At 31.8% G+C, this 15,654-nt stretch overlaps 1 protein-coding gene across 1 annotated transcript; it reads right to left on the reverse strand.

Annotated features, from left to right (window-relative positions):
- Nucleotides 1-1,057: 1,057 nt before the first annotated feature.
- Nucleotides 1,058-2,080, reverse strand: LOC140871640 (protein LURP-one-related 8-like; the record flags this gene model as incomplete). The annotated part of the gene is made up of 2 exons (XM_073274249.1): nucleotides 1,058-1,646; nucleotides 1,892-2,080. Coding segments are annotated over 2 exons (579 nt in total), but the record flags the coding sequence as incomplete, so codon positions are not given.
- Between the last annotated feature and the right edge of the window lie 13,574 nt (nucleotides 2,081-15,654).

Here is a 15,654-nt window from a genome sequence, read left to right on the forward strand (position 1 = left end):
CATGCAAATTATCATCACAAAGTTGGCTTATGCTTATTAGATTTGCGGTTAATCCTTCAACATGAAGCACATTGCGAAGCTTGGGCAGACCAGCAACATCCAGAGTTCCTTTTCCAACAATGTTTTCCTTTGAACCTCCACCATAGGTTACTTTTCCACTTTTCTGTTCAACATAGTCAGTGAGAAACTTTTTGGAACCTGTCATATGACGAGAGCTACCGCTATCAAAGTACCATGCACCTGAAACATTAGTTCTCAAAGCAGTATAAATCATATGACATTGAATATCAGCTTTTGGTACACAAATCTTTCTTACATAAGATCTGTTTCTAGGGATGTTGTGGGGAGGTGTTGGCAACACCTTAGGCAACACCTTCGATGCAGATCTATACCTATAGTCTTCCTGCAACTTAAAACAATATGGTTTGATATGACCTGGTCTATGACAGTAATGACAGATGTACTTACGTTTCCTTCTAGATTTTGAAGGGGCAGCAGGCTGTGGCTTTGGTTTTGGAGGATCACTTGGTGAGGCCTTTTTGCTTGAGCTTTTTGCACTGGTACTTTCCTTGACAAACACAGTAGTCCGCACAGAATTAAAAAACAAATGGCAACCCTTGTAAAAATATGAGTTGGAAAAAATATTTAGTGAAACATTTGATCGGGAAAGGTCGGGATTTCGGGAATTTTTGCCACCCCTAGATATAATTGTGACACCCCAAAGAGTTATTTAGCGGAATAAATTTTCATAAAATATATATTGACGGCATTAAGTTGTTATTATTATTATTATTATTATAATAGAGATATGACATTTTTTATGTCTGTTATTGGACATTTCATCCACACACCGCAATGTGTTCGCATAAACATTTTAATGCATTTCACGACAAAAACATCTTGTGATGTCCACAATATGCGCTCAGAATATGGAAATCAAATTATTATATTTTGATAACTTTAAAGTCATAAATAGCATATATTCTTGTCGCGGTCAAGTAATTGAGTTTGGAACCAATCCATAAAATAAAATGACAACATTACTTGGGCCGGGCCGTAGAAGAATTTCTGATTGATTTAAGTGGGCCGTAGAAACTGAACAGTATTTGCACAATACAATTGTACCTACTCTCTTGGACTACCATGTTGCACATGATTTGTTCAGTGCGGTACTTAGTTTGTAGTTACTGCATTAGTCCATAAGTTTATATAATGATACCGAAAGGCAGAGATAGTAGGTTCGCACGGAAAAATAATTAGTGAAACATTTGATCAAGAAGTAACACAATTGCCATGGCAAACGCAGGATCAACCACAGCATTCACAACGAGAGCAAATACTTCGAGACCGAAAGATACGCCTCCGGTCGACGACTGTTTCCTCTTGATCTCAGCTACGACCTGTCTCGTCCCGTCCAAAATTTTGCACGAACGGTGCTTGTACGATCCCTCGATCACATACGCGCATCCCTTAGCAGAAGCCTTCCCATTGTTATAATAAACATACGCAATAGCACTTTGCTTTGTTTTCAAAATATTTACGTTTTTCTTCACACAAAAGATTGGTTTTCTTGAAGATGAATCGCAATATTTGCCCACTTCTCCTTTGTACACCAGCCAATTGTCATCTATTAGCCTCAGCTTCTGCTAGTTTCATAAAAGAAATAAAACAAAACGTAAGGCAAGAGATTTATATATATATATATATATATTGTTTTCCCCTAATAAATGAGAAAAAAAAAAAAGTCAAATTTGCCAAAATTGATTTTGAAATAGACAAAACAGATTCATCAAATTTTCTCACCTTAATTTCTAAGAAAATAAGAAAGCATGAGATTTAATTATGGAAGCAAAGAAGGCAAAGATTATAATAATTAAAACAAATATGATACCTTGCGACGGCAAATGGTGAAAATGGGATTCCCTGATCCATCCATGAGAAGGATCTGATTAGGGTTATCGGAGTAATTGTCAACTCTGTACACTAAACTCCCATCTGATCCAATTGCAGTGAAGCCATTGCAGCCATAAACAAGTGATTTATGGCTTGATCTGGATAATAATTGTGGACTGTTCTTGATGAAAAGATTTCAAGAAAAGGAGCATTATATGTGTTTCTCTAATATATAATTTCTTCGAGGACTCTTTTGTTCGTTTTAGGAGATGTGTTTGCTGAGTATTTTGATGTGTGGAGACACATATATATATTTATAAGGGCCGGGGATTAATTTTATAATTTGACGTATTTGTTTGTGACATCATTATATTCTTGTGCACTTTTCTTTTTTACTATGGACGGCCGACAGTAGTACTATATCCAGAAACATGATGTGGTTACAAGAAAAAGAACATGCCAATTTATATTGTTTTAATTATAATTTTTTTTAATTACAATGGATGTGACTTTTGCTTTTTAAAGGTGAAATCGAACTCATGTACCTCTTATATCGAAAGCTATAAGAACGTTTCGAGTTAATGCTTAAGTCTCGTCGGTTATGCGGGCAACTTAACTTTGTTTAGTGTTACAATTTGATGTAATTTAATATCCGATATACTTATACTAAAAAAAAAAAAAGATGTAAGGACATGATTGGTTCGTTGGAAAGAAATAAGGTAGGAATGAAATTAATTTTGGAATGGAATGAGATTAGGAATGAAATGGTTGTTTTATTCCATTCCAACGATTGATACTATTGCAATGAATAAAGAATGGAATGGAATTATTTTTAATAAAAAAATCATATTTAACTACATGTATCAATATAATAGTTATTCATAAGTTTTTTTTATTATTATTAAAGATGTATCAATTATTATAAAATTATCATTATATAGTTTAAATAATTTAAATCTTTATTTTATAATAAATAAATAATATTAGTTATTATTTTCAAAATAATATTAAATAATAATAATATTTTTTATTAATAATTTTATAAAAAAATAATAATAATAAATAAATATAATACTAATAATTAATTTTAAAAAATTATTATTATTAATATAATAATAAAATAATTATTTTTATATATATTATAATATATATTTTTATAATTATATAAGTAAATATTAGTTTAAATAATCTAAATATGGAAAATATTTGCATATAAACATGGAAATGAGAGGTGAGAATGGTCATTCAATCCAAAAAAATTGATGGAATGGTTATTCACATGTTCATGGGAATAGTCATTTCAATGGGAATGTGCATTTTCATTCCAATACCAAACCAATCACGGGTATAGGAAATGAGATGAGAATGCTCATTTCATTCCCACCTCATTTTTTCATACCAAGCATGCCTTAAAAGAAGTTTATGTTATTACATGAGCCATGACGCTGTGTTTGTGTTGATAATTTTGATTTAATTTATCTATTAAATAAAAGATTTCGGTGGCTCGATTTCTTTTAAGTTATATTAATTCAAAGATGAATTTGTTGTTTGATTTTGGTTGAGCATATATGCACACCCTAATTAATATTTCATCTATAATTATATTTCAGAATTCAGCCAACTGGAACGGAATTTTTGAAGCATTCTAGAGTGTGTTTTCGATGGTCTTAAAATTCAACGCTTTTTGTTCTGGTTTATTTTAGATTAGTTGATTTGACTATGTGTTCTCTTTTATTAATCGAATGCTATTTTTCAACTCTAGCTTAGAAGGCTAAATTAGTTTTGAATAAATGAGCCAAGGTATTTTAAAAATTCAACTTAGCATATAAATTTCACTTAAATCATTGCGTTAGTATAAAGAAATATTTGTTGGATAATATCGAGTACAAAATGTATAATATGCAATTAATTGGTTGGGTTAAAATTAGGTTATTTTGGAATTATAAAAAAAAAATCACCAGCGCCAATGTAGCAAAAGTTAGCTTTTTAAGTCTTTAATTAATTTTATTTAATAGTGTGTATATATCACAAAAACTACTATGTGATGATTGATTAAAAGTCAATTTTGTGAGACATATTTCCTATTCAAGTAATCTATTCATGAAAAAAATATTATTTTATTAATAGTATTATTTTTTGTTGTGAATATTGGTCAATAAATTTCAAGAATATTAATCCGTGAGATCATCTAACAAAAATATTAATGCACATATTATATATGTGTGTGTTGTGAATGTGATAAGTTACAATCGAGAATATTAATAACCAAAGAAAAGATCACAAGATGACTTAGAATATTTTTAAAATGGGGGAATTAGGATTTTAGTCATAAGTTGGTCAATTTTGGATTTAGTTTTTTGGTTATCAAAGTTTGGTTTTTTTCTTCTTTTTTTTTTTCCTTTTTTTTTCCTTCTCGGAAGTCACTAAAAAATCAAATATTGTTTATTTAATATTGATTCTTTGTTACGTTGCTCATATAATGCAAATAAAAATTATGTGATATACATTAAAATTTATCTAATAAATAAATAAATAAAACAGAACGTCGTTGAGAAGAAAAAAATTTCATTTTACTTGCCTAGATTTTAAAATATGTAATATACAATTGATTATTCTCACATGAGACACTTCCAGAAGAATCAATATTGCAAAATAAACAATAGTCGTTAGATTTAATGAATTCAGACAAAAAAATGTTATGACTCAATAATTCGAAACGGAACTACTTACAGGAAATTTACATAACCAAAATCTCTTCTTCTTCTTCTTCTTTTTTCCGTTTTAAAAATGTAAATAAAATTTATGACATTTCATTGCTCGAGAACCTCGCGTCGTTGGACTCGTACAATGTGCGGCGCCGTGGTATTTGGAAACTTCTACGTCTTATATATACTTTAATTTAATGTCCTACGTTAGAAACTAGACATTAGAATTAATTAAAATTAGGGATGTAAACGAGCCGAGGCGAGCCGAATCTTTTGAATGTTCAAGCTCGGTTCATTTATAAACGAGCCGAGCCCGAGCTTATTTAACGAATATATTCATGGCTCACGAGCTTATTCGAGCTTTTATCGAGCCTAAACGAATTTAATATATTTAAACTATAAATTTAAATATGCATTAAATTAATTAAAAACTAAATTATATATTTGAAAAAATATAATATTATTATTAAAATTTGTAATTTTATTCTAATAAATTAATTTTTATAGATTTTCAATATTTTTCATAAGTAAAGTGTAAATTTATAAATTAAATATCAATATTATTATTTTTTCGTCTAAGAGATGACTTACGAGCTTGTTAACGAGCCTGTTAACGAGCATGTTCACGAGCTAACGAGCCAAATATTGTAAAGCTTAAGCTTGGTTCGTTTGCCTTAACGAACCTCATTAAACGAGCCCGAACGAAACGAGCCGAGACCCGAACAGTTCGCGAATTGTTCGTCTCATTTACATCCCTAATTAAAATGCACACACGCAGCTCCATTCTTTGGAAATATATAGTTTAATTAGCTAGACAAGATGACGATTAAAATTACTAATAAAATCAATATGGGAGTGAGGTTAAAGTTCGGGATTGTATGTATCGTTGTTATGTTATATTTGTTGAATGAAGTCTTTTGTGATATGGTATGACAGATAAAATCATGTCATTATTTATAATAAAAAAATAATATTTTTTTTTTGTATAAATAGAAATATTTTTTTCATTATGGGTGACTTAAATTAAAAATTCGTCTCACAAAATTAACTTTGATCATGTTCTAAAAAAATGTGAAAAAACGCGATTAAGCGTGAAACGTGAGCAAAACGCTTTGTTTTGGGCGAAAGCATGGAAAAGACTGTCAACCACCCTTTCGTTGACCATATTAAGCGCAAAAAAACTAAACCAAACATAAAATTTTTTAAATATTTTTTAAATTACTTTTTTATTTTTTAAATATATATTTTTTAAATAATATTTAAATTACTTTTTTATTTTTTAAATATTTTTAAAATTTTATTTTAAATAATAAATATTTATTATTATAAGTTTTTTTAATAAAAAAACTTGAATGCGTTAAATTGAATTTTCTTCGTACATTTCCTTTTTTTGTAACTAACAGATGAAACTAAACCAAACATAAAATTTTTACTCAAGATAATTTGTTATTTTCAGACTTATGTTTTCTTATAACTTGAAAATTTATGTATTTATTCTTAAAATTTTTAAGTTTATATGAAATCTATTCTATAATTAACTTAATATAATTAAAACTATACTAAAAATAAAAAAACTTTTTTTTACGTTTAAGCTTGTTTTAAACTCGCTTAAAGTTTATAAACATGAAATTTGACCGTGACACATCATCATGCTTCACGCTTTTTAGAAAATTGCTTTTGATACCGAACCACCAAAATTTTTTGTGATATTTAAGAGTGAATTTAGGTCTCAGAGATCGAGGGAATCGAAGTTTATAAAAATGACAGCCAAATAAAATTTTGAATTATTCGTAATATAATATATGATTTTTTTTAAAGGAAAATAATGCCCCTTCTGTTGGTCAAATTCATTTGTTATAAATATATAATATTAATATATAGGGAAAATTGCAATTTTGATTTTTTATATTTGTCACTTTGCGATTTCGGTCCTCTATATTTTCATATTTCAGTTTTAGTCTTGCGTGTTTTGATTTTTGGCAATTTCAGTCTTTTTTATTCGAAAATGCTTACGTGAAACTATGTACGTCAGCTCCACATCAGCACTGCATTGATGCCACATCAGCACCACATCAAAAAAAAATGACTAAAATTTCCAAAAAAAAAAATAAAGATAGCAGACGAAAACCGAAATCTGAAAATATAGATGACCAAAATCACAAAGTGACAAACATATATAACTAAAATAGCAATTTTCCCACATATATATATATATATAAAGTTAAAAAAGAGAATAATTTATGAATGAGCATATAGAGAATTAAGATGAAAGGAACAAAGGACAAGATATATTCCCAAGCATATATGAATATCGAACACGACCAATTTAATGAATCACTTTGCTTCCTATCATCATGCATGCTCTTTATTAATGTTTCATAAATTTACCGTACTCTCTCAATTCTACTCATTAATTTTTTTTTTCGTATCTCAAATATATAGTGCTCTAGTCTAGTTTATATATTTAATATTATATCTCCTATTATTTTGCCAATTTATCCCTACTAAATTAATATAATATTCTTCCATTAAAATCTTAATTAAATAAAGGTAAAATAGAAATTGTTTTCTAAATTTATTTTCCCCAATACTTACTTAATATGTGTGAAACAAACACTTGCCTATATTAATGGAGGGAATATTTGTTTTCATTATGGAAAAAAAATCATCTCAAAGGAAAAAAAGAGTTCAAAATTATTTATTTATTATTTTGGTAAAAAAAAAATATATTTCAAATAAAACTATCAACAAAATCACACCGAAATCTTCAAGAACTAAAACAAGAATCAATTTATAGCATGTCTAAGCATCAGCAACTAATTTCGAAATGAGTAACACTCTTGTGAGACAGTCTCATTCGTGAGACGGGTCAATTTTACCCATATTTGTAATAATAAGTAATACTTTTGACATAAAATGTAATATTTTTTAATGGATAATCTATATAAGAGATCTGTCTCACAAAAATGACCCTTGAGACTGTTTCATATGAGTTTTTGCCTTTCGAAATCAATTAAAGAGTTTCAAGACCGTCCATAACAAAAGCTTCTTTCGAGAAGTAGGTAGTACTGTTTGGGAGAGCTTTTAGCTAAGAAGCACTTCTTAGTTTTTTTAAAAAATTTTGTTAAGTAAAAGCTAAAAAGTGCTTCGTAAAAGCTCTCTCAAACACTACCTTTAGACTTAGTAGCAATTCTTCAAACAAAGAGATTGGGCAACTTACGCTATTTTGCACTTCGTTTCATCCATTGATTAATTTTCAGTACATTTGATGATAGAAAATAAAATTATTTGAATATCCACATCATAATATATCGCTACAGAATTTTTACATGTAACGTATATGAACATTGAAAATCTTTATATGTTATTGTTAAGTTCGGGCAACTCGAAATACTACGTGTCGATGAGTATTAAGTTTAAACTCAAATGCTTCTATTGAATCGAGATATAATTGAGTCGAGTTTCCAACTTTTAAATACTTTTGGAGGTTTTTAGATAGTCAAATTAAAGTAGCTCGAACAATCCCTTGTGAAAGCAAACTGAAATCTTTTTTACTTTTTTTCCACTGCAACTTTGTCCTGGAACGGCATGGATGGTCAAATAAGTCAAACGGCAAGCTCATATTTATTAAATTAATGTTATTTTTTGTGACACGCACCCTTCTTTGTATTGTCAATTGTAGGGGTGGAATCGGGTCGGGATTCGTCCGTAACCCCCTTACCCGATTTTCGTTCCGATAGAAATTGAGATATTTTTTTTCTTTCGATCCTGCATCCGAAAAGTGTCGGGACCCGAATGTTCGGATCCCGAACATTCGGAATCCCGTCGGGTCGGAAGAGGGTAATCCCGAATAATATTTTTTTTAAAAAAAATTCTATGAAAATATTTTTTTGAAAAAAATTTATGAAAAAAATCAAACAATTTTTTAATACATTACAAATAAATTAAAATTTCTTTATATAACCATTAAAAAACTAAAACATTTTTTTAGTACATTACAAATAAACTAAAACAACCACTTGATTAATAAAAAAACATATAATTATTTATAATAATAAAAAAAATAAAATAAAAATTTATAACTCAATGTTAATATTAAAAAGATAAATATAAAAAAAATTATATGGTATATAATTATAAAACATTAATATTAAAACGTAAAATTTTTTTAAAAAATATTTTTTTAATTAAAAAATATTATTAAAAAAAATTATTTTTATATTTGGGTCGGGTCGGGAATCCCATCGGGAAGGGTTGCCTATCCCGATCATGAAATTGATCGGGTCGGGACGGGTCGGGAAAAGTTCGGGACGAAAAAAATTCGGGACGGAAACGGGTTGGAAATTGGGACGGGTCGGAATTTATGTAAAATTTGCCACCTTTAGTCAATTGTGTAACATAATTGGTGATTAGGTTTTGGGATTTATTAGACTCATAAAGTTTGAAAGAAAAAATCAGTAATCTTCATTGAAAGAATATTGGGAGAGAAGCCCAGAGTCGATTACAATTGAAATGTTCAGAGAGAGTACAAATGAAACCGCCAAAAGAGCTATAAAGCATTACAAGAAAAATGCGACTTTTGCTCCTAAGTATATTAAACGTGTTTTCTAATAGGATTTCACAAAAAAAGTGTTTTTGGGTAAGTGAGATCCTATTTATATAGGCACTGCCTTTACATGCATTTAACGGTCGATATTTATCAATAAATGTGGGGTTCATGATTTTTTAGTGGACCTTGCATATATTGATAAATTATAAACCTTAGATCTATCGTGAGGGTAATATCTGTATAGGTAAATTGAAATGATCCGTGTTTTTGCTTCTGGGAAATATTTACTAATAAAAAAACTGGCATCTTCCTTTGACGTGGGAAGAGATAAGCTTCACAAGATTCATGATGTGGTTTCACGTGCAATTGAAAAGGTAGAAAGAACTAGTCTTTTTAAAAAATTAGTCAAATTTTGCCAACAAACACTACGTGCTCGTAGATTTTGAGAGAGTTTTTGAAAAGTATATTTTAGTTTTATTTAACAAATTTAGATTTTTTTTTGAAATTTTTTACAAAAAAATTAAGACGTACGTGTTTCCTAAAAACTCTCTTAAATATTACCTTTATAATATTAATATATTTATTTATACCCTTGTTAGTTGCACATTCAACCACTTGTATTAACTTGCAAACAAAATAATAAAGCACTTGATAATTTAATTTAATTTGTCAGCTGCCCTTGGTCCAATGGTTAATTTGTCGGCTCAAAAAGATTCGAATTAAACCTTCAAGAGATAAATCTTGAGTAGACACGTCTGTTAGGCTAGGCTAGGCTAGGCTTATAATTTTTGTTAAAATTAGGTTATCTATATAATCTTTCAGTAACCCAAATTTGGATTAAATAAGTTAAAAGATTCGAAATTAACCAACCAAACTAGCACGTGCGTAGTTGCATATCTCTTTCTATTTAATAAAGGCTGAGTACCCCATAAAAACCGATTAGTGAAAGAGTGGGTGCCCTGCTAGTCAACTTATGGCTAAGGGCCTATATAACTCTTTTTGTAAACAATCTTTATTTAATATAATTTATACTATTCATTGGCAATTACTTTATCTTTTATCATATTGTTATGTTGTGACGTACTATGCGATGTTTAGATAAATACCTTGAATATACTATAGTGCATGTAAGATGTGATAGTGAATTTGGATGACTATCATGAAACACATCTTGTAATCACTGTATATTCTAAACCAGTTCCTAGTCAATTGAGCCGTCCGCAATAAAGATAAGGATCGCTCGAGATTGAGACTAGCATTTGCGATGTCAAGTACCACGTTTCATTGGTATGTGACATAGAGATGTTCGAAGCATGCAAATGGATATTCATTGGATGGATGATCGAACTACCCTATTCGGACTTTTCAAGTGGTTTTCACTAATTGAGTGGATAAGTCCGTGGTTTTGGTTGTATACCATTAGTCCTTACCACTTGAAACATCATGGAGACTCTATATGCTAGTACTGTACTTTGACTCGTTTACTGACTCCATGAGGGTCATCAGGTGTTGAGATTGGGTACAATTACGATACATATAGGAGTCAGTGTTTTGTTGTCAAGGATTCACCACACGCTTGCGAGTGTGGATATCCTATGCAATCTAAGGAGATAACAGTGTGACAAATCTCTGGCCAGAGTACATGATATGTTTTAGATTACTTGGTTTCCTAGTTGCACATGCTATGTCACTGTTTAATATTCAAGATATATTGCATAGTTATCGAATCTCGAACGACTCTCGATATACAAATGGTTGTTGATTCGATCGGGATATTTGGATTAAGGGACCGTACTGTACGCTAACCAAAACCCACTGGTTCTTGCAGGCACTATCAGCGATACCTATGGAATCATGGGGCGATGTTGCTAGGTGCTCTTACCATGATTCGATGGGCAAGTCGGAAATTGTTGTTTCGAGTCACAAGGAGTTGTGAACCCACTGCTAGCTGTATCCCTGAACCATTGAGGGTTACACAAGTAATAGATTTTTAATCCTCGTTGAGATAATTAAATTTAATGAGTTAAATTTAGAAAATGAGAAGTAAGACTTCTTATTAATGAGTAGAGGGAGTGAGATTTCCTAAAATGACATAGGGATGCCATTTTTGGAAACCACTGAATTCGGATTCAGAAAATTTATCTTGACTTTAAAATATGCAGAAAAGATTTTTGTACACATTGGTAAAATTGGTTTATCAATTTGAGTCACGATGAATTTTATATTAATTTCTGAACATGCGGGCTTTGCTTGTCAGACTTGAACTTATGACTAATGGGCCCTAACAGCCCATATTATAAATAAGTTATTGTAGTATAGAAATTAAGAGACAGCTCATAATTTTCGAAACCTAGAGAGCACTTTCTCCCTAGGGTTCGGCCACCCCCCGCCCCTCCTTTCTCTCAGTGTTCGAAATTTTCAGTCTGCAAATTTTAGAATTTGCAGTCTGATTTAACAGATCAGATCTGTTTATTCTCTTCGTAGAAACTTTTGATAGACTTTCTAGTGCAGTCTGTCAGAGGGATTAAAAATTCTGTTCGTGGACCTGATTCAGGAGTTGATCGATCGAGTCATCAGTTCCTGAGATATATACAAAAAGAGCAAATTTATTCTGTTGGAGTCCATAACCTCAAGTTCAGACTTGAGAGGTAAAATTTAATTCTGTTTTATTTTACTTGTTTGTTTTAATCTTTAGGATTTGATACCCACTATCTGGAATCGTTCTAGATCATAAAAATAAATTTTTAAACTTCCGCTGCTACCGGTATCATATCTGACAGATCCAGGAACCTGTTCCAACAGTGGTATCAGAGCCAGGTTGCTCTCGGATCTTACGATTAAAATTTTATCAAAATTGTACCAAGCCTCGGTGTAACACCCGAAAATTTTAATACGTAAATTCGCATGCATAATTAGGAAAAATAATTATTTAAAAATTTATATTTGGGTTAAATGACATTTATGTGTTATTATGTGAATTATATGCATGATTTAAATTTATTTTATCATTTAACCCGCAGTTATGGTATTTTTGGATTTTTGAGAATATTTATTATTTTGATCGCGTAGACGGGACCATGGACGGACGAGATACCAAAATTCTTAGCCAAAAATATTTTATGAGTTTATGAGCCTTAAAATCTTATTTTAAGGTATTTTGTCAAGAAAATTTTAGTATTTAATTATATATTTATTTAAGAGTTTATTTTTAGCCAAAATAAGTCATTTTAATGACTTTTATTAATTTTTAAAAATACTAAATTAGTATTTCGGGATTTTTGATTAGTTATCAGATTAGTAGGTATTTTTAAGAGTTTAAAATATTATATTTATGTTATATTATCTACCTAATTATTTTATACTAGTTATTATCCTAAATTATTCCTAGTTACAAAAATTTAAAACAAAAACCTACCCTACCACCCTAACCCCACTCAGCCGACAACTCCCATCTCCTCCCACCCCCATTCTCACTTTCAGCAGAAAGCAATCTCCATAGCCGATCCTTCATAGATTCTTGGAGTCTTTGGTTCGTTCGTCGTCCCGGAGCGCCGTACACGCGATTATTGTCTCGTTTCTCAATCTATCTTCGTTTAAGGCATGTTTATTCTTTCGTTTGAACACCATATAAGCTATTAACCATTCATGTTGGGTTTTATTCAGATTTTTATCAGATATTTTCGAATTATGCAATTTCATGGATGTTTGATGCATGTTTGAGTGTCTACTTGGCATGGCTCACATTTTTTTTCAACATGGTATGGTCCAGGGCTGAGGGCTCGAGTCACAGGCGTCCCAGGGTGCTTTAGGGTCGAGTTTGTTCAGAGTTTTAGGGTGTCATAGGCTGGAAACGAAGCTATTCACTTCTGATGCACACAGACGTGCAGGTTAGGGCTTTGGGAAGAGAGGGGTCGTTCTCCTTACTCAGGCCATGGATTTGTGCGTGGTTTGTTGGGTTTAAAAGATTTAGATGTTGGATAAAATTGAGAAGTGGTTTCACGGTCTTTGGTTGTCGGAGGAAGCCGCACGAACAAAAGTTTGGCGACTGCTCAGTCTGCGCGCGAGAAGGAGGAAGGCGTCTGGTGCAGAGCTTCGTTCTCACTCCTCGGGCCATGGTTTGGTCTGATTCATGTTGTGTTAGAAACCCCTGGATGTGGGCTATCCATGGGAGGTGGTGCTCCGGCCAAGGGCGGCAGCAGCCATGGAATGGCTGCTGCTCGCCCAGCCGAGAAGAGAAGGAGAGGGGTGATCGGGTTTGGGGTTTGGGGGGGTTGCTGGGTCGGGTTATGGGTCAGGGTTGAGTGCTGGGTCGGGTCAGGTAGTCATGGGTCGGGTTAAGTCGGTCCGGGTCCGGGTTAGGTGGGCCGGGCTTGAGTATTTTAAATTTTTAAATGTTTAATGTTTTAATTGGTTTTTGGGCAAATTAATTAGAAATAAAATTATTTGGACCTCCAAATAATTTTATTTGGGCCTTAAATAATTTATTTAAGTTAGCACAATGATTTTTATGGGCTTGGGAGTCCATGAGAATTTTTGGGCCAGTCAGTGGATTTTGGGCCAGTCTAGAGTTTTATTGGGCTTAAGTTAAGTAATTGGGCTTAAATATTTTATTTAGGTCAAGTTAAGTTTAATTAAGTTATTTGGGCTAAAATATGATTATTGGATTTTATTTAAGTTTAATGGGCTTAGAGTGAGTGATCAGCAGTCTGGACCAACCCATGAAAATAAACTAAGTTCGGAATATATATTTAATTATTTTTATGCATGAAGTCTATTTTAAGTAAAAATATATTTATTATTAAAATTAATTAAATATATATTACGGACATATTTTAAGTGCATGCATACATGAAATATTTTATGATGTGTTTATGATTAAGAATTGAGCATGAAAAATATTTTTATGGAAATTGAAGTGATGTGACAGCATAGAAGTGGTTTTACCACTGACATAGAGGTAGTTCTACTACCGGCATAGAAGTGGTTTTACCACTGGCACAGAGGTAGTTTACTACCAGCATAGAGGTGGATTTATCCACCGCCACGTACGATGGTTCTTTAGACTGATCAGTCGACACAGTTATTAGTCACATTCATGGATATGACCATACTCAGTTTTTATGTTTATGACATGCTCAATTATATTATATATGATGAAGAAAGTTATGTTATGTTTAAGATTTATGATTCAGCATTTATGTTATGAAAAATGTTTCCATGCATGCTCATGTACATGTATATGTATTAGTATCTACGTGATGCATTATTTTTAACCTTGTTATAAAGGATTAGACATGTTGAGCCCCTAGGCTCACTACGCTTATATGGTGCAGGTGAGCATGATGACTTTTATGTAGCTCCTACCGGTGGTGAGGACGTATGAGCTCACGGAGCAGTGGACCCCGTGACCGTCGCAGTTATTTAGTCTATTATGATGGAATTTTGAAACAAGTTTTATTTTATTATTATTCCGCATATGAGATTTTTCAGCAGCATTGTTTATCATTTTAAATTGATGAATGAAACATTTTTAAGGATTTATTTATTTATTTAATATTTTTCAGGTTATTTAAGAAATATATGTTATTTTTATATACATATATGTATGGGCGTATATGTATAGTATTATTTAAAAAAAAAAAAGTTTTTCCCCATTTTATTAGTAGTAGGCATTTCACTCGGTTTTCAGAAAAAACGAAAAAAAAAAAATTTGGGGGGCTGCCGGCTGCCTGAAAGGGCAGCAGCCGCCCGGCGCGCAGCACGGGCTGCGCGCCGCTGGGCTGCGCTCGGCAGCCCAGCGTGATGGGCGAGGGCAAACTTTGCCCTAGCCCATCACACAGCTGGGCTGCACGAGGCGGCCCAGCGCGCAATTGGGCCGCAGGCGGTGGCCCAGAAGCCCAGCAGCTGGGCTGGGGAAACTTTTGCCCTAGCCCAGCACGTAACTGGGCCGCGGGCTGCGGCCCAGCAGCCCAGCGGCTGGGCTGGGGCAAACAGTTGCCCAGCCCAGCGCTCTGGCCCAGCCTAGCAGGGCAGGGCGGGTTGCCCGGGATCGTCCCGGGCAGCCCCAGAATTTAATTTTTTTATTTTTTTTTTATAATTTTAGAAATTATAATTTTTGGACCGATTGAAAATTGTTTCGATTGGTCCACGAGGCAATGTATCAAAATTGTTTGAGCCCAAAATTTTAAGAATATTAATTTTTGGATAAATTTTGAATTTTGGAAATTTATAAATTTAATCCAATAAATTAAAATTTTTAAAATTAATTATTTTGGTACAATTGATAATAAAATATGATTTTATATATGAAATTAGATTATATATATAAAATATGATTTTATGGATAAACTAAATAAAATATGATTTTATATATAAAATGAGATTTTATGTATAAAATATTATTTTATCTATTTACTATTATTGCCACTTTGAATTGCATGTTATCTAACCATTTAATTAAATTAAATAATTGGATAAAAGGATGATCGATTTTCATGACCAATTTTT

Source organism: Henckelia pumila, chromosome 1, assembly GCF_033568475.1.
Source record: "Henckelia pumila isolate YLH828 chromosome 1, ASM3356847v2, whole genome shotgun sequence".
In the NCBI taxonomy this organism is placed as follows: Eukaryota; Viridiplantae; Streptophyta; class Magnoliopsida; order Lamiales; family Gesneriaceae; genus Henckelia; species Henckelia pumila.